Source organism: Erpetoichthys calabaricus, chromosome 9 (assembly GCF_900747795.2).
Source record: "Erpetoichthys calabaricus chromosome 9, fErpCal1.3, whole genome shotgun sequence".
NCBI lineage: Eukaryota > Metazoa > Chordata > Cladistia > Polypteriformes > Polypteridae > Erpetoichthys > Erpetoichthys calabaricus.
The window spans coordinates 91,387,865-91,410,880 of NC_041402.2; the positions used below are offsets into that span (position 1 = coordinate 91,387,865).

The following is a 23,016-nucleotide window of genomic DNA, read 5'->3' on the forward strand; positions in this document are numbered from 1 at the left end:
AAATTCCAACATCTCCATAGAAGTGGCAGCATGTTACATGTTGATTAGGACATGCAAGTAAGAATTTCAGTGTACACTCTACATGTGACAATAATGACCCTGTAAACCTATAAATTGACCCCATTGTGAATGTGATTGTAGATATAAGTGGGTCCTTAAAGTGCCTCTTTTTTGGCACTTTAAGTTCTTGACTTAATGGGGAAAAAATCAGAGTGATTATTTGGCACAGTCCTGGCAGCACTCAGTGTGTTTTTTTTATTTTAAATCACCCATGTATCTATTATGTGGTTATCAAAAATTAGTACCCATTGGCAGTTTTAGCAATCACTTTGTCCCTCATGTTATTTTTGTTTTCTCAGTATCACAATTGATATAAAAATTTTACACAGCCCTGTTAAAATTGCAAGTTTTTGTGATGTAAAAAAAGAAACCAAAATCAATCATGTCAGAACTATTTCCACTTTTATTTTGAAATTGCAACCTATACAAAGAAGGTAAAACTAGAATTAGAAACTGTTTAGGGGAAAAATAATAAAAATAAAAATCTTACCAAAACCTGATTGCATAAGTGTACACAACCCTAAACTGACACTTTGTTGGAGCATCTTTGTATTTCAGCACTCCGTCTACTTGGCACATTCTGATGTGGCAATATGTTCCCATTCTTCCATGCAAAAATGTAGTAGATCGGTCAAATTGCAAGGGCATCTCACTGCTTAAAAATTGATCAATATTTCAAGTAATATGGTTACAGTATTATTTAAGGCATTGCACACTGAAATGTAGCTATGTGTAAAAAATGCTATTCTCAAAAAGAATGTATCTTCAGTAAAATTGTTAACTGAACACAAGCATGTGCTGTCAGGATAGGAAAACTCTGCCTCGCAAAGAGAATGTACACATACTGTGAATTCAGTTACATGAAACCATCCATTCATTTGTAAGCAACCAGGCATCACACATACAATTCCATGAAAAAGTATTTGCCCACTTCTTGATTTGCTCTGTTTTTAGGTGCATTGACGTATAATTTGCAAAGCACCTCTTATGAAAACCTCTGTCTCTTTACACAAAACAAATCCCAGACCCCACTCCACTCTCAATCTGTGGACCAGTTTTATTGAGATGTGGCACGCCTATTATTTAAAGAAATATTTTGAGACCTTTTCATTTTCATTGCAGTATCTTGAACAGATCGCACTATACAAAGTTTTAAAACCTCAAAATTTCCCTTTGAAAAGTATAGGCGAATTTGCAAACATACACCTTAAAATGGAGAAATATTCTGTGCAGCTTCAAGTAATTAGAGGAATTAGTTTACTGTTTCAATTTTATCTGAAGAATTGTTATTTGGACTTGCATATTTTGTGTATTTTCCTATTTTACTCGTCTGATAGCCACTCAGATGCCCAATTCAAGTGACTCAAATCACAGGCAGAGCACGTGCATGCATGCAAACAGCTCACACAGCAGCATCTTCTCCTGCTGCTTTAGGTAAGTTAACTAATAGAGTACAAAAAATCACTTCTCTTGAAATAAATGGAAGGGGAAAGCAGTTATGTAACCAGTTATAAGACTGAATTTATCATCATTGTAAAGAACTGACATTATCAACCTCCAGTTGAATGGTGTTTGAACTAATTAATAACATGGGAAAGGCATGGCTATCCTAAGTAATATAAACATAATACAGGTTTAAAATCGGACAGTGGTGATAGGATGTGGAAAGCTTCAGCCCCTGATCTGTGGTGCCCAGCCCTTGATCTTCCTGCCCATCATGTACCATTTGTATTCTCATTAAACAATAAATCAGCTCCTTTCAAAGTTCTTACTCATTTATATAATTTTATCAAATTACTGTGTTTTAACTAATATTAATAGCTATTTGTGGATCTTTTTTTAGTTTCTTTTCTCCTTCCTTAGGATAATATTGATACAGGTTTTATACTAGTAATGGTCATTTTGTATTAATATATATTTTTCAATTGCTAGTTGTTGGATACTACTCTATTAGATATACTTTCAAAAAGGTTTTTTAAGAAAATTGAACAACAGGTAGTCACAGACCTTACACCACTATAACAAATCAGATGATGACATTTTCATATCACTTGAATTGGAATCTGCTATGTATGAAATCTATTGAGCCGCCACAAGCCTATTTTATGCTCATTTTTAACTCCATTGTAAAGTGCTGTTAAAAAGCATTTATTTAATGTAGTATACTAACACATTGCACTCTATTATTGCTATTACTTTAGAGTATGACTCATTGTTACAAAACAGTTTAGTAAATAAAAATGTAGTAACTGACTTTTGTCCATCAGAAAATCCCTGGGAAAGACACAGCATTGTTTAATCAGACATTGCTATATAGATAATAATTATTTAAACAATTCGGTTTGAATTTTTAATCATTTCACAAATAAAGACTATTTCTGAGTATTTATAGTATTGTGTGTGTGCACTTTTTACTTTTTCAGGTACGTGGTCCATCCCGAACAAACCCAAATATCATTGTGGATGACCTTTTAACCCCATGCTCTCCTGGTGATCCTGAAGCAATAGAAATGACTTGGATTGATGTTGCAAGTGACAAACTTCTGGAACCAATCGTGTGCATGGTAAGTGCCTTTTATATTATTGTAAATGTTTTAGCCACTGTTTAATAAACATTTGGATCAAGTCAGTTTGAAAATAGATGGATCTGTGTGTAAAGAAAATCATTCTGAATTAATATTATACTGCAGAAGATGGGACTAGTGGATCCCTGATGTCTACTGTTTCTCAGTTAGTAGGGTCTTATCTATTGCAAAATTAATATCTGTTACAATGTTTCATCTATTGACTCAAGCTGTTCTAATACCCTGCTATGCGTATCCATCATACTGTGGGGCTGCTATATGCTTCCTCCTTAGGGTAACATAATTTGTCTTTTTCATGGATTAATTCCTGCAGGATTTCATATGCTAACAGCGTCCTTCTGCTCACAGTCATACGAAGGTACTTTTCAGTCACCTATTTGTGTATGTTGCTTACATTTTGTGTAGCCCCTGCTATGCCGTACTAATCATGCACGTAGTAATGTTGGAAGTTACAGTAATTGCAATAATTGAGCCAATCTCAAACCTGAAATAAAAAAATAATTTGTAAAGCAGCTTACAATTGTATTATTTTTTATCTTCTTTGTAGCTGTACAGAAGCTTTTTCCTCTTAGAATTCTGAATAAAATATTTGTCTTAAGTAAATGTGTTTGGATTGCATATATTTATTCGTAAATTTTTGTTTCCTTTTTTCCTTGGATATTGCAAATTAGTAAGTAGAACATGTTGTTAAATGAGAAATACACTTTGTTGATACCTTGGGCGATTTTTTTCACCAGTTGCTTGTATAATTTGCTATATAAAACTGCCTGCTAATAAATTACACTAAATGATTTAATTTTTTTTTAACTACAAGGACCTAGACTGAATGTCAGATTTTTAATAGTCCCAACAAAAAAGGACAACACGGTGGTATTATGGTAGTATGACCAAACTTGCTTCTATGTAGTACATGATTTTGCTTTTTAAAATCAATATCAGGTAGAGAACTGAATACATTATGTTGTTAAATACAAAAAGTGGATTTTGCACTTTGGAAAGAAGAAAAAGGTGAGCAAAATTTTGGGGTCAACTAAAACAAACTCAAGCAGTGGTCAGTAGTCTGTTATTGCAGTGAATCTAAACTATATACCATATAGACTGTTATCTTACTGTCAGATGTTACAGGATTAGGTATTTCTAATGGTATCAGTGCATCCCATTTTTGCCCATATAGTGCCATTAAAGCAGTTTCAGTTAAAATAGGCTTATAGATGTACAGTAGTTATTGCGTAGAACTGCTTGGTCTTTTTAACTGCAGGGTTCATTGTCATATGTTGGTTTTCTTGGTTTAAATTTGTATTGGAATTACATAATTGTAGTAATTTTGCTTTGAAAAATAGGCAGTGGATTGTTAATATATAATGAGTTTTATCTATTTATATTTTAGTCTGATATGCTGAGATCCCTAGCCACCACCAGACCCACTGTAAATGCCGAAGACCTTCTCAAAGTGAAGAAGTTTACAGAAGATTTTGGACAAGAAGGTTGATGGAATAAATACAAAAATAAAACTATTTCCTTATCACTTCCATCACTACCACGGCTACTTATTAAATACTGCTAATTATCTTGCCCTCTGACTTTATAATAACTTGGGCTGAATCATTGATAAAATGCTTTGCTATATACTGTGACAGAGAAAAGAGAAATCTGTATTACTGACAAATCCATCATGTGTTTTGAGAATTCACTTAATTAAATCGTAAAAACTACTTCTTTAAAATAGACATCTTAAAACATCAAAATCTTTGGTTGTGATTTTGTAAAAAAATTAAAGGAAAAAGAAAAGTAAAGGAAAGCTGTTCAGGTAAATGCCAAATCAGGTCATTAAATTATGTACTGTACATTAAGTGGCATCAAAACTGAAACAACCACATTCTTTTTGGTTCAGCAGTTATAGATTTACAGTTTTTAATATGTCCCAGGCTAATCTAAATTGTTATTTAAAAAAGATTTTCAATTTAAATTTTTTTTTCACTTTGACGAAATAAATGTATCCGATGCTAATCAAGTGGGAGAAAAATAGTAAAAATACATTGCAACATTTGTAACCTAACAACAAAAATATGTTTGTTTTTTTGCAGACGAGGGACAGTAGTTTTATTAACTCCGGGAAATTTTCTGTGCCTCACGGATGGCCTTTCTTGTTGCTTCATGGAGTTTGTTGGTATTGCAGTCAGATGGGTATTGTCATGGTATAAATGATTAAGAGCCCCAACATTATTACTTTATTTTAGCTCAGGAAGAATGAGAACATAAAGGGTGAGTAGTTCTGATTGTAAATTTTTGCCACTGATTATATCAGTGCAGTTTCAAAAAGTTAGGAAAATAAGCACAGTCTTTGTAGTTCTGCCTTAAGGAATGCTGCTTATTTCCAAAAGACCCATTATCTAGTAAATTGTTCTAAATGAGAAATTTTACTGCAATAGGTTTGTTTGTTACAAAAGATGCTGGAAATGCAGTTAATACAGGCCACATACATGCAGAGTAAGCATGCTGCCTGGTAAGTCCTTAGCGGAGTCTGGATGGTGCCTTTGAGTTCACTGTAAATTCTGTATGTTCCTGTGATACTTGTAATTAGTGATTACAGTCAGAGAGTAGAGGGGCTTCACGAATCATTTTGATGGATGAGTTTGAAAGTAGACAGATTTCATTAAATAGGTTTCTTTATACATTTTGTTTTTATTTGTGTGCTTAAACCATTTTTGATATTTTGGTTTAACACTAAAAATAGAAGAGTTTCAATCAGAAATTTTGCATTATGGAATTTGGTTTCAGCTGAGGTTAAAATCTCATTTAATTTATTAAGTTAATTTTTTGCTTTTCGTTTTGTAGCACAATTTACTAGTGTAGCTTGGAGAATTGTAACATTTGTTTATAAAATACATCAAGCTAGTGTGTTTTTCTATAATACACTATAATCATAAATGTTTAAAATTTTAAGGGCATATTCTGAAAATTACAAATACCCTTTTTCTGTGATAGTCAGCATATATCAATGATGTTGGGTGGTTACAGATTTGAATGCTTTTGTTAAATATAAAAATCTAATTTAAAAACTGTTTTACTTGTTATTTTTTCCTACACTACTACATGGTATCAGTTATTAAAATTTTAAACAAGCATAATTCTAAAAACAAAGTTAAACTAGAAGGAATGCATTTTAATAATCAAAATGACTTAAGCAAGCTGATTTGAACTGTGACCCAGAAAAGCACACAGAATATTTGAACCTTTGTATAGTAAAAATTTAGTCAAGAGAGGAAATTAAGAAATACATGTATAAACTGTCTGTATTGTTTGCAGTGTACAGTGTAGTTTCATAATTTTCACTGTTCTTTTTATTTCTATTATTGGAAGTTCAGTTTAAGAAGCGGCTCAATTGTCTCATAAAATGTGTCCTTCAGAAATTCTTTCATGACCTAAATTTTTTCAATATTGTATTTTTTCTTTTTATTTATTCTGTTTACTAGAAAAAAAACTTTTCCACATATAAAGTCTTTTATTTTCTACACTGAAATATAATATATAATTAGATGCAGTTTTCACTAGTATTCTTTCATTTAAACCCTTACCATGATTGGAAAACATTACTGGTTTATTGGATGCATATTGCAAAACAACATTTTTATTTATCACAGCAAGAAATTTGCACATTAAATGGGCAGCTACCAAAAATTCTGTGTTATATTCTTTCTTTTTTAATTTTCATTCACAGGAATAAAGGGCTACTACAGTATATATTCATTGACCATATAATTTATTGCAATTGCAAAAGGCTTCATTTATTTTTGAAAATGTGTTCAGTGAAATTAAAAGCACTTCGTAGTTTATTAGATTATTATTCGTAGATTATTTCCTTAAAACATCAAAAAGTAATTAGGTTTTGGGGGGATGGGGGGGGGGGAAGAGAGAGGGAGAGCAAGCTATATCTAATCTATCCTTTTAATCCTTATAATTATAACTTCCAACGTAACAATAGGCTGCATGGCAATAACTTGTAGAAAAATTGGAAATTAAGGTTAAAGCTGTCTCACCTCCAGTTAAGACTACAAAATGACATCAAAATTTCAGAATCAATGTCTCCATGATGGGACAGTTAACTTTGTGAGCTGGAATGTTAAATTCCTGAATCACGAATTAAAAGAGAAAGAGAAAGTATTCTCTCACCTAACAGGTCTAAATGCAAAAATAGTATTTTTACACTTATTACCCACTTAATAAACAAAGATCAGTTCCGACTGCAAAAAGACTTGACTGGCCAAATGTTCCATTCCAGCTTTACAAAGAAAACTAGAGGTGTGGGAATTCTTATACATAGAACAGTCTCATTTGTAGCATCAGATGTAGTATCTGATCCTGAAGGGAGATATGTGATTGTCATGGGCAACTTATTTAACCGTAAAGTGATTTTGATAAATGTTTATGCATCCAATGTCGATGATAGGGAATTAATGCAAAATGTATTTGCATCTATTCCCAATGTGAACACTCATAAAATTATAATGGCTTGGGACTTTAGTTGTGTTTTAAATCCACTCTTAGATAGGTCTCCTGTCACAGGGGGGATGACATCTAACACTGCAGTTACAATTATACAGTTTTTAACTGACCACAACTTATCAGACCCCTGGAGGTTTCTAAACACAAATTCAAGAACATATTCCTTCTACTCACCAATGCATCATTGCTATTCAAGAACTGACTATTTCTTTATTGATAATAATTTTTTGCCTGCGATTAAATCTTGCAAGTACGACACTGTTGTTATTTCTGACTATGCCCCTCTGATCTTGGAGCTGAAATCATTATGCCCCACATACTCATCTCGGAGATGGCGTCTTAATCCACTTCTATTAGCAGATGAGAACTGTACAGAATTTATATCAAAACAAATCAGTTTCTTCCCAGAGACAAATACATCCTCAGAGGTGTCTGCAGGAATACTCTGGGGAACTCTAAAGGCCTTCTTAAGAGGACAGATAATTTCATTTCTTTTCCACAGAAATAAATTAGAAACCAAGAAGGTATCACAGCCAACCAGCGAAACTACTAGAATAGATCAAGAACATGCAAGGTGTCCAAGTGAAGCTCTTCATAGCAAAAGACAGGCTCTGCATTCAGAGCTCAACCTCTTAACAACCAAAGAAACTGAACAGCTCATTTTTAAATCAGGACATCATTACTATGAACACGGAGAGAAAGCTAATAAGCTCTTAGCTCAACAAATCCACAAGCAAGAAGTTTGCAATACAATCCCAGCAATCACCAACACGAACGGAAATAAAATCATTGACCATAAAAATATAATGCACACATTTAGAGACTACTATAAATCCTTATATTCTACTGAGTTCAAAGAAGACAACACACAATCTAATGCATTTATGAATACATTACAGATACCACAAATAGATACACTTTTATTGCAGAGGAATTGGATAAACCTCTGGTGCTATCAGAATTACTAGATGCTATAGTCATTTCAGAGCGGGAAAGCAGCAGGCCCTGATGGCTACCCTGTCGAATTTTATAAGAAATTCTCCACTCAGCTAGCTCCCCTCTTTATTAGCAACATTTACAGAAGCTAGAGACAATCAAATTCTACCTCAAACTTTTCGCCAAGCATTGATCGCCGTCTTTCCTAAACAAAACAAGGACTTATTACAATGTGCATCATAAGACCGATTTCACTTCTGAATAATGATGTTAAGATACTCTCCAAAGTCCTAGCTAGAAGGATGGAGAAAGTGCTGCCTTTGGTAATACAACAAGATCAAACTGGATTTATTAAAGGCCGACACTTTGCTTCCAATCTCCGACGCCTGTTTAATGTAATGTATTCACCTGCAAAGACAAACACCCCGGAGATGATATTATTGTTGGATACAGAAAAAGCATTTGATATGATTGAATGTAACTACTTTTCCACTACATTAGAGAAATTTGGGTTTGGCCCGAATATTTGTGCATGGATCAAACTACTGTATACCAATCCAGAAGCTTCAGTTTGTATTAACAACATTTGCTCAGACTACTTTAAACTAGAATGTGGTACCAGACAAGGATGCCCCTTGTCACCACTGCTATTTGCAATTGCCATTGAACCACTGGCAGTTCACTGTCGAAATGCTCATCAGATAAAGGGGATTATCAGAGAAGGAATGGAACAGAAAATTTCTGTATATGCAGATGATATGGTGTTGTATATATCAGACCCACAAAATACTGTGCCTGCAGTCTTAACAGCACTCACAGAATTTCAAAAGATCTCTGGTCTCAGAATTAATTTGAATAAAAGTATGCTCTTTCCAGTGAATTTTCAAGCACACAGTATTCGATTGGACACCTTCCCTTTTATTATTGCAGATCAGTTTAAATACCTAGGGTTAAATATCACAAGTAAACATAAATATCTTTATCAACAAAATTTCGCTGTCTGTATGGAAAAAATCAAGCAAGACTTGCATAGATGGTCAACCCTCCGTCTCACTCTAGCTGGAAGAATTAACGTTGTTAAGATGAATATCCTTCCTAAGCTTCTCTTTTTATTTCAAAACATTCCAATATACATCAATAAATCATTCTTTAAGCAATTAGATTCAACCATAACCTCATTTATTTGGAACCTAAAATATCCATATATCCAAACAGCAACTCTACAAAGACCTAAGACAGAAGGCTCTACCTAACTTTCAGTTTTACTACTGTGCAGCAAACATACAAGCTATAAAAACCAGGACACAGATAGATGAACATACACAGGCTTGGTCTGCAATAGAAATAAAATCCTGCAGTACTTCTTTATATTCCCTGCTTTGTGCCCCAATAAATGCAAGTTATTGCCAATATACTAATAACCCAATTGTGCTTCACTCACTCAGAATATGGAACCAATGTAGAAAGCATTTGAAGATGGAGAATCTTTTATCTGTGGCACCTCTGCATGAGAACCACTTTTTTCAACCCTTGCAAACATATGCAGTTTTTAATATCTGGAAAACATTTGGGATTAAATTGCTTAGAGATCTTTATATAGACAACATCTTTGCATCCTATGAACAATTACATTCCAAATTTAATTTTCCAGCAAACTCATTTCTTTCACTGTCTTCAAATTAGAAACTTTGTCAAACAGAGCCTGCCAGATTTTCCCCATCTCTCACCTTCCTCTATGCTGGAAAAAATATTGCTCAGTCTCGAGGAATATTTGCAGACAGTATTTCTGCAATATATAAAAAATATTTTACAGTCCCTCCCTTTCAAAGATCCAAGAGGACAATGGGAAAAGGATCTCTCACTCAACATATCAGAAAAGGAGTGGAAGGTAGCAATGCAGAGAATTCATTCAAGCTCCATATGTGCAAAGCATATAGTTATTCAGCTCAAAATTATATATCGAGCACATCGGTCTCACTTGAAAATGTCCAAAATGTTTCCAGGGTAAGATCCAAACTGTGAACTCTGCAATCAAGCTCCAGCCTCACTGGGTCACGTTTTAGGCCTGTGCCAAATTAACATAATTCAGGACAAAAATGTTTAAGGGCCTTTCAGACAGCCTTGGTGTCCCAATACCTCCTAATCCACTAACCGCTGTGTTTGGTGTTCTTCCAGATGGGCTTAAAGTGGAGAAGGACAAACAAACTGTGATTGCCTTCTCTACACGCAGACTTATTTTGCTAAACTGGAAGAATCTTAACTTTCCTCTTTTAAGTCAGTGGGTAGCTGATGTTTTATATTATTTGAAATTGGAAAAAATCTAATTGCCACTTAGAAGAGGATCTGTGCAGAACTTTTTCAAAACCTGGCAGGATCTAATCAATATTTTAGAATAAGTTCTTAAAGCACTGGGGAAGTAGATTCTCTTCCCATTTCTTTTTCTTCTCCATTTATCTGTATCCACCTATTAAACTCTTCAATTTATTTATTTTTACTATTTAAGTTTTAGTCTGTTGGCCACGCTCTCTTTCTCAGGGGTGGTGGTTGATTGGTTTTCAATCCTATTTTTTTTTTTGTAAAAATTGATCTATTTGTATGGAATGATTACAATAAAATTCAATAAAATAAAAAAAAATAATTAGGTTTACACAATTGTTTGCCAGGATAAATATGTAGTTTTAGAAAAAGCAAGCAAAATGTCATATATAGCAGCATTTGCTTTAAGTATGGTCAGAAATTTTACAAATGTACTGTGGTTTTGTCTTTTACCAACCTTTGTATCAATGGTGAGAATTTTTTTTCTGAAGAGATTTACAGTATGGAAAGGATTTTGACAAGTTATCGGTGACCACAATGTTTAAATTTGATCCGAGGTTTGTGGACTTCAGGCCATCATTATGACATGACAAATTTCTAACCATAGTTTTATAGGAAGATATTATTTTCAATGGTATTAATTTGTTTATAGTATTACAGTGCACACCCTCATCTTATATAGAATTTGGGCAAACAAGGGTGATAGATTAAAAAAAAATGTCCATTTTAGGTGTTGTAGCAGGACTCAGTGTAAAAGTTACTAGTGCAGGACTTTTTTACTCACATGCAGGCAAGAATTGATGGTAAGCATAGAGAAATGAGGGATGACAAATTGCCTGTGGTGTGCAATAATACTCCAGTAAAAACATTACTGCTTTGACTGAGCAAAAAACATTTTAAAAATACATGATTACCTTACAAAAATGCAGTCATAGCTCTGTTATTTTTTGTTATTTCTAAGGGTCAGATATTCAATGCATTTTGAGTAAATGGATCCAACAGATGTACAAAGGACCGTCAAAACTGGTCAGTACCTCCAAATGAAAAAGACAAAGTTGTTAAACATCTAGAGCAGGTCTTCACTGGTTTTAGTTTCAAAAAAACAGTACCTGAACAATTTGGGCCATTTTTAACTTGCTGTTCAAGCCCAATTGTGTTTTACAGAGAAGCAAAATGTGCTCCCTACAACTGCAAATTTGACGTCCACACATGAGTAATGCTTCTAAATTCTAACAGCGCCTATTTCATTTTCTCATTTAACGGCAAGCAGCTCCGGAGTGTAGATCTCACTGTATAAGAGACACGGGGATGAGTCTTTGATAGATGTGTATTCATCATGAACATAGTCTCATGGCATGGGGCACAGTTTGCATGTCAGCATTAAGTAATTGAAAATTAGTGCTTTTAGTAAATAAATACATGTGATTATGTCAAAAGTGACACCTACATTGCAAACCTTATATGTGTAATGGTGAACGCCAAATAAAATATAAACAACCCATGTGGCCTCTTGTACCAAAATACCAAACTTCATGCAATTTTTCCAACAAGCAGTATAAAATAACCAACCACCTTGCCGGTGAAGTCTAAGATGACAACAACCTTAGGCTAGTTTCCCTGGCAGTCAAGGTCACACCATAACTTCATTTGCATGCTTTGCTTGTGCTGTGCAGCTTAAAACACAGAGGAGCCCCTGTGCAACTGTTGTAGCCCAGTTTTGGGTGGGTGTGAATATTCTTACATTACTTTTAAACAAAGTCCTCTGCCATACCTTGACCATTTATAAATATATTTAAGCCATTTCAAGCAGGATGAAGGTTTGAAATGCCTTCCTGGTGTAAGCATTTCAATTTTTGCAAGTTGGATTTAGGATAGAATACTTTGCATTTTTGTACCTTGGCCTCTGCTTTGCGTATAATATCAATATTTATGAATTTTGCTTGAATTAAGACAAAAGTTGTCAATGTTTAAACATTAAAAATATTAACCAGTTACAAAAGATAAATTTGTTATAACCTCAGCACTATAGCTATCTGGAAAAATATTTACATTACCAACATTTAAAGTACAGTATTGACTTTTATACTGTTTGAGACTGGACCGTTACCCATTGCTATTGCCATGTTTGTGGAAATGGAATCATTCAGGGTTTTCTCAACCACTGTGGTACAGTGGTGTGAAAAACTATTTGCCCCCTTCCTGATTTCTTATTCTTTTGCATGTTTGTCACACAAAATGTTTCTGATCATCAAACACATTTAACCATTAGTCAAATATAACACAAGTAAACACAAAATGCAGTTTGTAAATGGTGGTTTTTATTATTTAGGGAGAAAAAAAAATTCAAACCTACATGGCCCTGTGTGAAAAAGTAATTGCCCCCTGAACCTAATAACTGGTTGGGCCACCCTTAGCAGCAATAACTGCAATCAAGCATTTGCGATAACTTGCAATGAGTCTTTTACAGCGCTCTGGAGGAATTTTGGCCCACTCATCTTTGCAAAATTGTTGTAATTCAGCTTTATTTGAGGGTTTTCTAGCATGAACCGCCTTTTTAAGGTCATGCCATAGCATCTCAATTGGATTCAGGTCAGCACTTTGACTAGGCCACTCCAAAGTCTTCATTTTGTTTTTCTTCAGCCATTCAGAGGTGGATTTGCTGGTGTGTTTTGGGTCATTGTCCTGTTGCAGCACCCAAGATCGCTTCAGCTTGAGTTGACAAACAGATGGCCGGACATTCTCCTTCAGGATTTTTTGGTAGACAGTAGAATTCATGGTTCCATCTATCACAGCAAGCCTTCCAGGTCCTGAAGCAGCAAAACAACCCCAGACCATCACACTACCACCACCATATTTTACTGTTGGTATGATGTTCTTTTTCTGAAATGCTGTGTTCCTTTTACGCCAGATGTAACGGGACATTTGCCTTCCAAAAAGTTCAACTTTTGTCTCATCAGTCCACAAGGTATTTTCCCAAATGTCTTGGCAATCATTGAGATGTTTCTTAGCAAAATTGAGACGAGCCCTAATGTTCTTTTTGCTTAACAGTGGTTTGCGTCTTGGAAATCTGCCATGCAGGCCGTTTTTGCCCAGTCTCTTTCTTATGGTGGAGTCGTGAACACTGACCTTAATTGAGGCAAGTGAGGCCTGCAGTTCTTTAGACGTTGTCCTGGGGTCTTTTGTGACCTCTCGGATGAGTCGTCTCTGCGCTCTTGGGGTAATTTTGGTCGGCCGGCCACCCCTGGGAAGGTTCACCACTGTTCCATGTTTTTGCCATTTGTGGATAATGGCTCTCACTGTGGTTCGCTGGAGTCCCAAAGCTTTAGAAATGGCTTTATAACCTTTACCAGACTGATAGATCTCAATTACTTCTGTTCTCATTTGTTCCTGAATTTCTTTGGATCTTGGCATGATGTCTAGCTTTTGAGGTGCTTTTGGTCTACTTCTCTGTGTCAGGCAGCTCCTATTTAAGTGATTTCTTGATTGAAACAGCTGTGGCAGTAATCAGGCCTGGGGGTGGCTACGGAAATTGAACTCAGGTGTGATACACCACAGTTAGGTTATTTTTTAACAAGGGGGCAATTACTTTTTCACACAGGGCCATGTAGGTTTGGATTTTTTTTCTCCCTAAATAATAAAAACCATCATTTAAAAACTGCATTTTGTGTTTACTTGTGTTATATTTGACTAATGGTTAAATGTGTTTGATGATCAGAAACATTTTGTGTGACAAACATGCAAAAGAATAAGAAATCAGGAAGGGGGCAAATAGTTTTTCACACCACTGTATATCTTATGTTCCTTTGGTACTGTATATCTCACTGTTTGGTTGTCACCATGAGTGAACCATTTAAACAGTTTTATGACCTAGACTTCAACTTCACAAAAAGGAATGTGCAATAAAATCTCAAACAATATTCTATTAATTGTTTTGTGATAGCCGATTTATTTTTTTTATTCCTGTACACACATTTGAACTTACTTATTACAATTTCTGAATTTGAAGTCAACTGGAAAATAACATCTATTCATTTAACTCCATCCATTTAATATTCTCAAATGTGTTGCTGTCCATTCTGTCAATAAACAAGATCCCATTTAAATGGTCCATTTCATGCTGGATGATCCGTGCAGACCACCCATCAGTCTGCCATGAAACAGGCTCTCCTCGTTCATTCAAACCTGCAAAAGAAAAAAATACAATATCAGTTAGGGGAAGAATTCTCTTTACAGGGTGGTTTTCTTTTCTTAGTCCTCTGGGGTGTTGGAGGCAAAAAATGGAACTGACAAAATAATAGACCAATATTTCAAAATATATTATTAACAAATGTGTTTCTACAGAGCTTTTGTCCAGGAGTTATTTAAATAATGTCTGTGTGTGTTCCCCTGCTTAGGTACCCTGGAATATATCTCAGTGCCTTACTTCTTTGCTGCAGTTTAGTTTACATTTTGCATGATTTGCTTTATCAACTTCGATCAAGTTTCTGGCTTTGTTGGTGGCTGGAATAAAGAAGTATTAAGCTGTATAATATGGAGCAGCTCATTGTTTAACCTAAACTGGAAAATGCATTTATGTGAACAGAAAAGTATTTTTTAAATCACATGATAGAAATTGCTATAAAATACTTAATTCATTTTTCATTCTATACCTAATTATCCTGGACTATTTCTAAACAAACTTGTTAGTTCTGAGATGGACTAAACTGGCCAGGGATACAGTAGACATTATGGATGTGTGGTTGAGCATGTAAGGAGATTAACTAGCTGTTCCACTCGGGGCTGGTTCCTGTCTTGTGCCCACTGGTTTGGCGATAAGTTCTGGCACCCTGTGACCCTGACTAGGATAAGGGTTTGATAGGTGGATGGATGCAATAAAGATTTTAAAAAAATAATACATAGCTTATGTTAATAAGGTTGTGGGTTGGCAGAGCCGGTCCTGGCAGGATCAGACATATGGCAAGAGCACGCCTCAAACCAAATTTAGGTAGGATGCTAGTTCACTGCAGTCAGCACTCAATCATGCTTGCAATCACAGCTTTGGGATACTGCAGAAAGCTGGAGTTCCTTGGAAACATACAGAAAACAGGCAGCTTCCACACTGTGACCAAGCTGGGATATCACAGCAGGTACTTTAAACTGTAAAGATAACCACTGGTTAATACTATTTCTGACCTTCTTACTACAGTCCAGAGTTTTGTGGAGCTGAACTGTACCCATTCAGTTCTGAGTGCAAAAGGGGAAAAATACAAAAGTATCACTGAACACTTGTGTACACAACCACACTTGTGTCTCCCAGGCCAATAGCGACCATTTAATATAATGCACATGTCCAAGTGGGTTAAACCCTTGCAGAGACGTTATGAAGAGTTTACACATTCTCTGACTGGTGGAAGCCTGTTTTCAAATCTGGTTCACTGAAGCTTGGAGGCAATGTTATTAACTGGTAAATAATACATTTCTTTAATCCCGATTTCTGCCTTCAAGCACAGTATGTTTAATCAATATGGGCTAGAGATGGTGGCACTGACCAAAAAAACAGGAGACTGAGCTGGAGGTGCCACAGTTAAAGGTGTTAAGATCTGCATTGGGTGTGATGAGGATGGACTGGATTAGAAAGGAGTACGTTAGAGAGTCATCTCAGGTTGGACGGGTGGGAGACAAAGTCAGTCTGGACATGTGCAGAGGAGAGATGCTTCGTATATTGGGAAAAGGATGTTAAAGATAGAGCTGCCAGGGAAGAGGAAAAGAGGAAGGCTTAAGAGAAGGTTTATGGATGTGGTGAGAGGACATGCAGGTGATGGGTGTAACAGAACAAGATGCAGAGGACAGGAAGATATGGAAGAAGATGATCCACTGTGGTGACCCCTGATGGGAGCAGCCGAAAGAAGAAGAGTTTTTGTTTTTGTCCTATCTGATTTCCTCATATTGAACAAATCAAGTTAATTATCATTTTTCATTATAATTGATAATTTTTTGGACATAAGTCACATTATGCATTTGACATTCTTTCAGTAACCCAACACTTTAAAACTGAAAATTAATTAAACATTGCTTCATGCATATCAATCCAGTTTTGGTTACATCTAACATTTTATAAGATAACATACAGTACAACCATATTATAAAGTTATGCATCCACTTGCACTTAAAGCTGTTCTGTCTCCTTCGTTAGTTTTATAAAGTCCTGGAAAACTAAGATAATCTAATCAGTGATTACCTGAGATTTCCACTGCGTGATATCTGGGTACACAGGCAGAAAATCCAGAAATACTTTCACATGCTTCCCGGAAGGTGATAGTCTTTGAGTCCATGATGCGAATGCTGGGGTTCACAAAGATTTTAAGAGGAAATGGGGCAAGTCCTTTTGTCTTCCTTAAACTCTCTGGCTCTTCATCAACCAAGTGTACTGGATACTCCAGAGCCACTATTTGCAGTGAAACTCCAATCTGAGGGGCACTCAGTCCTATGCAATCCATCTTCCTCATCACCTTGATCAGATGTTTTATTACATTCTGGATTCTGGAACTTGTTATTTCTGTAGGATCCACTGGAGAAGCCTTGAGACGAAGGACTGGGTCTCCCACTTGACATACATGTGAATAAGGTGGGGATGGTGGCTTTAGGACTTTGCGTTTTAGGAACTGCCAGTAACTTCTCTCTTTGGTTTCACTGGAATGGCATCTAGCTGAGAGATTATGTAACTTGAGTAAATATCCAGAGTTCCCTTCAGGACACCATGTGATGGAGTGTTTTACAGTGCACCCTAATGCAGACAGCTGTAAAAACCGGGAAAATAGTATAGTTCTCATCTCTGTGGGCTAAAAGCAATATTGTATAATTAGGTGACGAAATACACAACCAAGAAAAAACTTTAGTAATGGAAGTTTTAAATGTAAGTATGTAGTGTTGTAGTAGACTACACTTTTAAATCATCATTCACAAAGCAATACACTCATGAAAATTTTCAGTTCTCACTGTGCTTTACATTCATTTTTGTCAAGTCTTTTTTGTGTGTTGGCATAAAATCTGAAAATCACCCATTGTCACTGACATGCCATTTTCTGCATATGATAAATGAAATTAAAGGAAATTTGTTAGGAAAGCTCAACTTTTTAAGATATGTCAAATACACAGTGCTGAACAAATTTTTGAAGAAATAAAAAATCACATTTAAAAGCTGCAAATTTTAGAAATTGTCTTAAAATAGAGACCCCTTCTGGGTGATCTCAATTACTGGTTTGAGGGAGGACATTAACACTTGTATATTCTCTTTACATTGCCTGATTGCTGTAGACCCCCAATGCCAGCAGGGACATGCCATACAAACTGTTTTCCTGCTGCTTGATGTTTTACCAGTTAAGTGATCTCCATAACCATTGTGCTGGACATAGGGATGAACTGGCATCCCAACCAGGATGACTGCCTCCCACAGCCAGGTGTTTCCCCGGTCCACTGAATGGGAGTATCAGTCTGGCGTAGCTCCTGCTTGGACAACTGTAGGACTGCATGGGAGCTGTAGTTTTGGAGGGCACCTCTAATGGGATGCTAGGGGAAGCTGTTGAAAGGAGAGTTCCCTATCAGATGGAGTTCTGCCTAACCTAGAAGTGCTTCCAAAGTGAAGTATTGTAGCTCCAGAAGTACTCCCAGATCCAACATAAAAGGAGCTGCTCCATCTTACGTGGGTGTGTCAGAGGTGAAAGGAGGAGGGCAAAGCTCGCCTGGGAGGAGTGGAGGAAGAAAAAGTAAATGAAAACGAGAGCTGCTTTTTGTGAAGAGACCTGTAAAGAAGGTATTTTAACTTTTAAAAATAGTTTTGTTTGAACCTGAGACTGTGACTATTGAGTTGTGTCTAGGGTGTGAGACTCTGAGTCACCCCCTACAGGTTACAGTGGAAAGTAAAATGTGCAAGCAAAGAAAACGACTTAGCTAGAAATGAGTGAAAGAATAAAACAGCTCAGTAAGTTGTTAGGCAAAAACTGAATAAACATATATAAACATGTATTCCAAAAACAACTTCCCAGCTGCATTTTCTACAGGTGATGGAAAATTTCATGAGCAAGATATTTACTGAACAAACATGATTTGCTGTCTATCATAATGAACACCGGTACAGCCAACAATTTTAGCCTGAGGTATCAAAACAGATTAACTGTCAAGCAGGTATACAGGCGCTGGTCATAAAATTAGAATATCATGACAAAGTTGATTTATTTCAGTAATTCCATTCAAAAAGTGAAACTTGTATATTAGATTCATTCATTACACACAGACTGATGTATTTCAAATGTTTATTTCTTTTAATGTTGATGATTATAACTGACAACTAATGAAAGTCCCAAATTCAGTATCTTGGAACATTAGAATATTGTGAAAAGGTTCAATATTGAAGACACCTGGTGCCACACTCTAATCAGCTCATTAACTCAAAACACCTGCAAAAGCCTTTAAATGGTCTCTCAGTCTAGTTCTGTAGGCTACACAATCATGGGGAAGACTGCTGACTTGACAGTTGTCCAAAAGACGACCATTGACACCTTCCACAAGGAGGGCAAGACACAAAAGGTCATTGCTAAAGAGGCTGGCTGTTCACAGAGCTCTGTGTCCAAGCACATTAATAGAGAGGAGAAAGGAAGGATAAGATGTGGTAGAAAAAAGTGTACAAGCAATAGGGATAACCGCACCCTGGAGAGGATTGTGAAACAAAACCCATTCAAAAATGTGGGGGAGATTGACAAAGAGTGGACTGCAGCTGGAGTCAGTGCTTCAAGAACCACCACACACAGACGTGTATGCAAGACATGGGTTTCAGCTGTCGCATTCCTTGTGTCAAGACACTCTTGAACAAGAGACAGCGTCAGAAGCGTCTCGCCTGGGCTAAAGACAAAAAGGACTGGACTGCTGCTGAGTGGTCCAAAGTTATGTTCTCTGATGAAAGTAAATTTTGCATTTCCTTTGGAAATCAAGGTCCCAGAGTCTGGAGGAAGAGAGGAGAGGCACAGAATCCATGTTGTGTGAGGTCCAGTGTAAAGTTTCCACAGTCAGTGATGGTTTGGGGTGCCATGTCATCTGCTGGTGTTGGTCCATTGTGTTTTCTGAGGTCCAAGGTCAACACAGCCGTCTACCAGGAAGTTTTAGAGCACTTCATGCTTCCTGCTACTGACGAACTTTATGGAGATGCAGATTTAATTTTCCAACAGGACCTGGCACCTGCACACAGTGCTAAAGCTACCAGTACCTGGTTTAAGGACCATGGTATCCCTGTTCTTGATTGGCCAGCAAACTCGCCTGACCTTAACCCCATTGAAAATCTATGGGGTATTGTGAAGAGGAAGATGCAATACGCCAGACCCAACAATTCAGAAGAGCTGAAGGCCACTATCAGAGCAACATGGGCTCTCATAACACCTGAGCAGTGCCACAGACTGATCGACTCCATGCCACGCCGCATTGCTGCAGTAATCCAGGCCAAAGGAGCCCCAACTAAATATTGAGTGCTGTACATGCTCATACTTTTCATGTTCATACCTTTCAGTTGGCAAACATTTCTAAAAATCCTTTTTTTGCATTGGTCTTAATTGATATTCTAATTTTCCGAGATACTGAATTTGAGACTTTCATTAGTTGTCAGTTATAATCATCAACATTAAAAGAAATAAACATCTGAAATACATCAGTCTGTGTGTAATGAATGAATCGAATACTGTATACAAGTTTCACTTTTTGAATGGAATTACTGAAATAAATCAACTTTGTCATGATATTCTAATTTTATGACCAGTACCTGTATAATTTAACAAAATTTGAACTATAATTAACCATAGACCCTTTACAACCAAAACTAAAGTTTTTAAATATAGGATATTGTAAAATGCTATTATAAACATTGCAATCTCCAGAAACATTTTATTACCAGTTATTTTTTAGCATGACCCAATGCTACAATAACATAAATATGTCTTTCTGATTAAATATAAAGTTTTAAATGCTCTATCTTCTAATTTTTTTTCTGTAACAGGCAAAGGAATACATGGGGTTGCCGTTTAACCTGTCAAGCACATGTTTGTGATGTTTTAAGAAACAAATGTATAAGAACGAAAAAAAAACACACACACAAACACAGACTGTAAGATCTTTATCTGAAAACTGGGGTTGGGTATGGTGGTCAGGTTCACGGAGCTGCAAGGCAGTCCCAACAGATTATAGTTCATGAATGAAAATGTTAAGCAATAAACTGAAAAGGTGACCCTTGAAACCCATGCCGAGAGACACACAGGGCCAGCTCTACCATTTAGGAGAATTAGGCGGTCGCCTAGGTAAGCAAAATTTTTGGGGGAAGAGGCAGTATTTTTTTTTTTTTTTTAAATACAGACCTATAAACACTCAATTATATTTTTATATGAATCGAATAATGTGAATACGGAGTGTCACAACTCAGCTAATTCGGTTAGCATGGTTTTAAACGAATGTTCCTATATTGGAGTGATTGAAGACCTTTAAGGTGGAAAAAAAAAGACTAGAATATTTTTTGTGACATTTATGATATACTACTGTATATAATACAGTGTTCATTTCAAAAAGAATTAAAACGCTTTCAAGAATGTCTTCCACAGTAAGAAGCCAAGTTTAACATGCAGTTTGGAAATAGTTCATAAAGACCCTTTTTAGTTTCACTTTCGCAGTAAGCGCCCCTCGTGTCCCCCGTGTAGCCATCCAGACCCTCATCAGCCCACTCGGTGGCTGCGATTACGACCAAAAGATGGACAGTAATGAAGGCTTTTGATGCACACATAATGACACTTGGTTGCCGTGTAATGTATTTTGAAAGATTTCCGTTCTTTTCGCGCCGCCGTGTGTATGTATAATTTTTTTTTTACTATTTTTAAAAAATTATTTGTATTTTCTTAATTGAATTGTTGATCTATGTAAAGTGGAATTATCGCGATATGATGTTATTTTTACTTAAGGATTTTCAAGGGCAGTGAACGCAGTTATGGAGCCCCATAAAAAGGGGTGAAGTCAAATGACATGTAGGACTGAAGGACATCGTTCAGGGCATTTAACGCCAGCAGCTAATCACTCGTCATATTCTATTAAGTGCACAATCTGATGCTTTGGGGGGGCTTTCTTGTACATCCCTTAAAGCTGGTCTATTTCATATCGATATAAAACACTTTACGGATGCTGAAAAGCAAAACGTCACACTGTTTATTATCATGTCTAAAAATTACTAAATAAATGAATCTGTATCACGTCTAAAAATTACTAAATAAATGAATCTGTTTGCAGGTTATTCTTAAAATCTTACCACTGACAGTTTCACGCTTCACAGTCACCTGTTGGTCGGGCCGCCGCTGATGACGTCTGAAAAGCGCGACTCCCTTCTGTATGGGAACGCCTGCAAGCTGTGGACCATTTGCAGTGTGCTTTGAACTGGTCTCCGTACGTATTTACAGCAGCAAGACTGCCTCTCGGGTTTAACGTTGTTGGACTGTGACTAGACTAATAGTGCAGCTGCAACGGGACCATTGGAGTCAGAATATGAAGACATCTGCACCCCGTGGGATTCAGTGTCGCTTCTGAATTGGCGCAGGCGCACCAAGGTGTGATGGTCACGTATCTCCTTGTGTTCGCGTATCACTGCGCTCCGTTTCTCTTGATTTATCGCAAGGGTCCCCAGCTCCGATTGTGGAGTGCCGCAGGTTTTCAGTGGTGGCTCTGAGGCTAAGGAGCTGCGCTGATATTCCGAAGGTTGCTGGTTCGAATCCCCGTCACTGCCAAAAAAGGCCACTGCTCTGCTGGGCCCTTGAGCAAGGCCCTTAACCTGTAATTGCTCCAGGGGCGCTGTACAATGGCTGACCCTGCGCTCTGACCCCAAGGGGTATGCGAAAACTACCAAATTCTTAATACAAGAAATTGTATAAGGCGAAACAAAGAACAAAACAAAAAACCCTTAATTAATTAGTGACTTGTTTTTGCTGCTAATTAACTTCTTTTGAATTAATTTTAACTGACTTGTTTTTATAAAATGTGTTCCCCTGAATTGCTAAATTTCTTTACTGAAATGGCAACCAGACAGAAATGAAATGTGGAGTGAGTGAGCCAACAGAAGACCAACTAAGTCAGTTTCACTCCAACCAGACCAGTTGCTCAATTAGCCGCCAATTCATGTTAATTTAGGTCGTTCTTTAATTCAATGGCTTGTTGCTGTTCTCATTGTGTAATAGCATACATTTCCGAAATGGTTAACTTTGTTAAAAGTTTTGGGGACCTGAGCAGATCAACATTCCTGGGACCTTCATCTTTCTTTATTTTCAGATATTTTGTGATGGACACAGTTTGCTGGTCATGATTTGGCTAATTTTGTGTCTGATTATTGTTTGACTGCTAATTAAGGAGAAAGAAACAATTGAAGGGTCTTCAAGAACAAGACCATTCAAAGGAATTCAAAAGAAATGAATTAGCAGCAAAGACAGGTCACTAAATGGTTAGAATGAAAACCTGCGGCAGCTGGGGACCCCCGATTTATCACATGCTCCGTGCTAAATGTTGTCCTGTCTGTCAGTAAACATACACACGCAGCCACCTCTCGCACAGTGATGTCATGATGTCTGTGTTC

The 23,016-nt window shown here is 36.6% G+C and overlaps 2 protein-coding genes across 3 annotated transcripts in view; one reads left to right on the forward strand and one right to left on the reverse strand.

Annotated features, from left to right (window-relative positions):
- The window catches only part of vps4a (vacuolar protein sorting 4 homolog A), an 80,109-nt gene extending 73,633 nt beyond the window's left edge, over positions 1-6,476 (forward strand). The window contains exons 10-11 of the mRNA XM_028809889.2: positions 2,484-2,624; positions 4,033-6,476. Coding sequence (XP_028665722.1) covers positions 2,484-2,624; positions 4,033-4,134 — 243 coding nt within the window. The 3' untranslated portion in view covers positions 4,135-6,476. The remainder of the gene's footprint in view (positions 1-2,483; positions 2,625-4,032) is intronic.
- Positions 6,477-14,192: 7,716 nt separating this feature from the next.
- On the reverse strand, positions 14,193-22,104 carry pdf (peptide deformylase, mitochondrial). 2 transcript variants are annotated; one of them, XM_051931839.1, is made up of 3 exons: positions 21,713-22,104; positions 16,618-17,218; positions 14,193-14,582 (listed from the first exon to the last, which is right to left on the reverse strand). In XM_051931839.1, the coding sequence occupies exons 2-3, from the start codon at positions 17,207-17,209 to the stop codon at positions 14,425-14,427; spliced, it is 750 nt and encodes a 249-aa protein (XP_051787799.1). In that variant the 5' UTR covers positions 17,210-17,218; positions 21,713-22,104; the 3' UTR covers positions 14,193-14,424. The 2 variants fall into 2 exon arrangements, with proteins under 2 accessions (XP_051787799.1, XP_028665725.2); XM_028809892.2 differs by having other exon boundaries at positions 21,706-22,101.
- Positions 22,105-23,016: the final 912 nt, after the last annotated feature.

What these genes read in the sequence shown, in the direction of transcription:
- pdf (XM_051931839.1), bottom strand. Translation starts at nt 17,209, where the DNA reads ATGAGAACTATACTATTTTCCCGGTTTTTACAGCTGTCTGCATTAGGG. An exon ending in TCACGCAGTGGAAATCTCAG is followed by an intron (nt 14,583 to 16,617) that starts GTAATCACTGAT and finishes TTTCTTTTGCAG; the next exon opens with GTTTGAATGAACGAGGAGAG.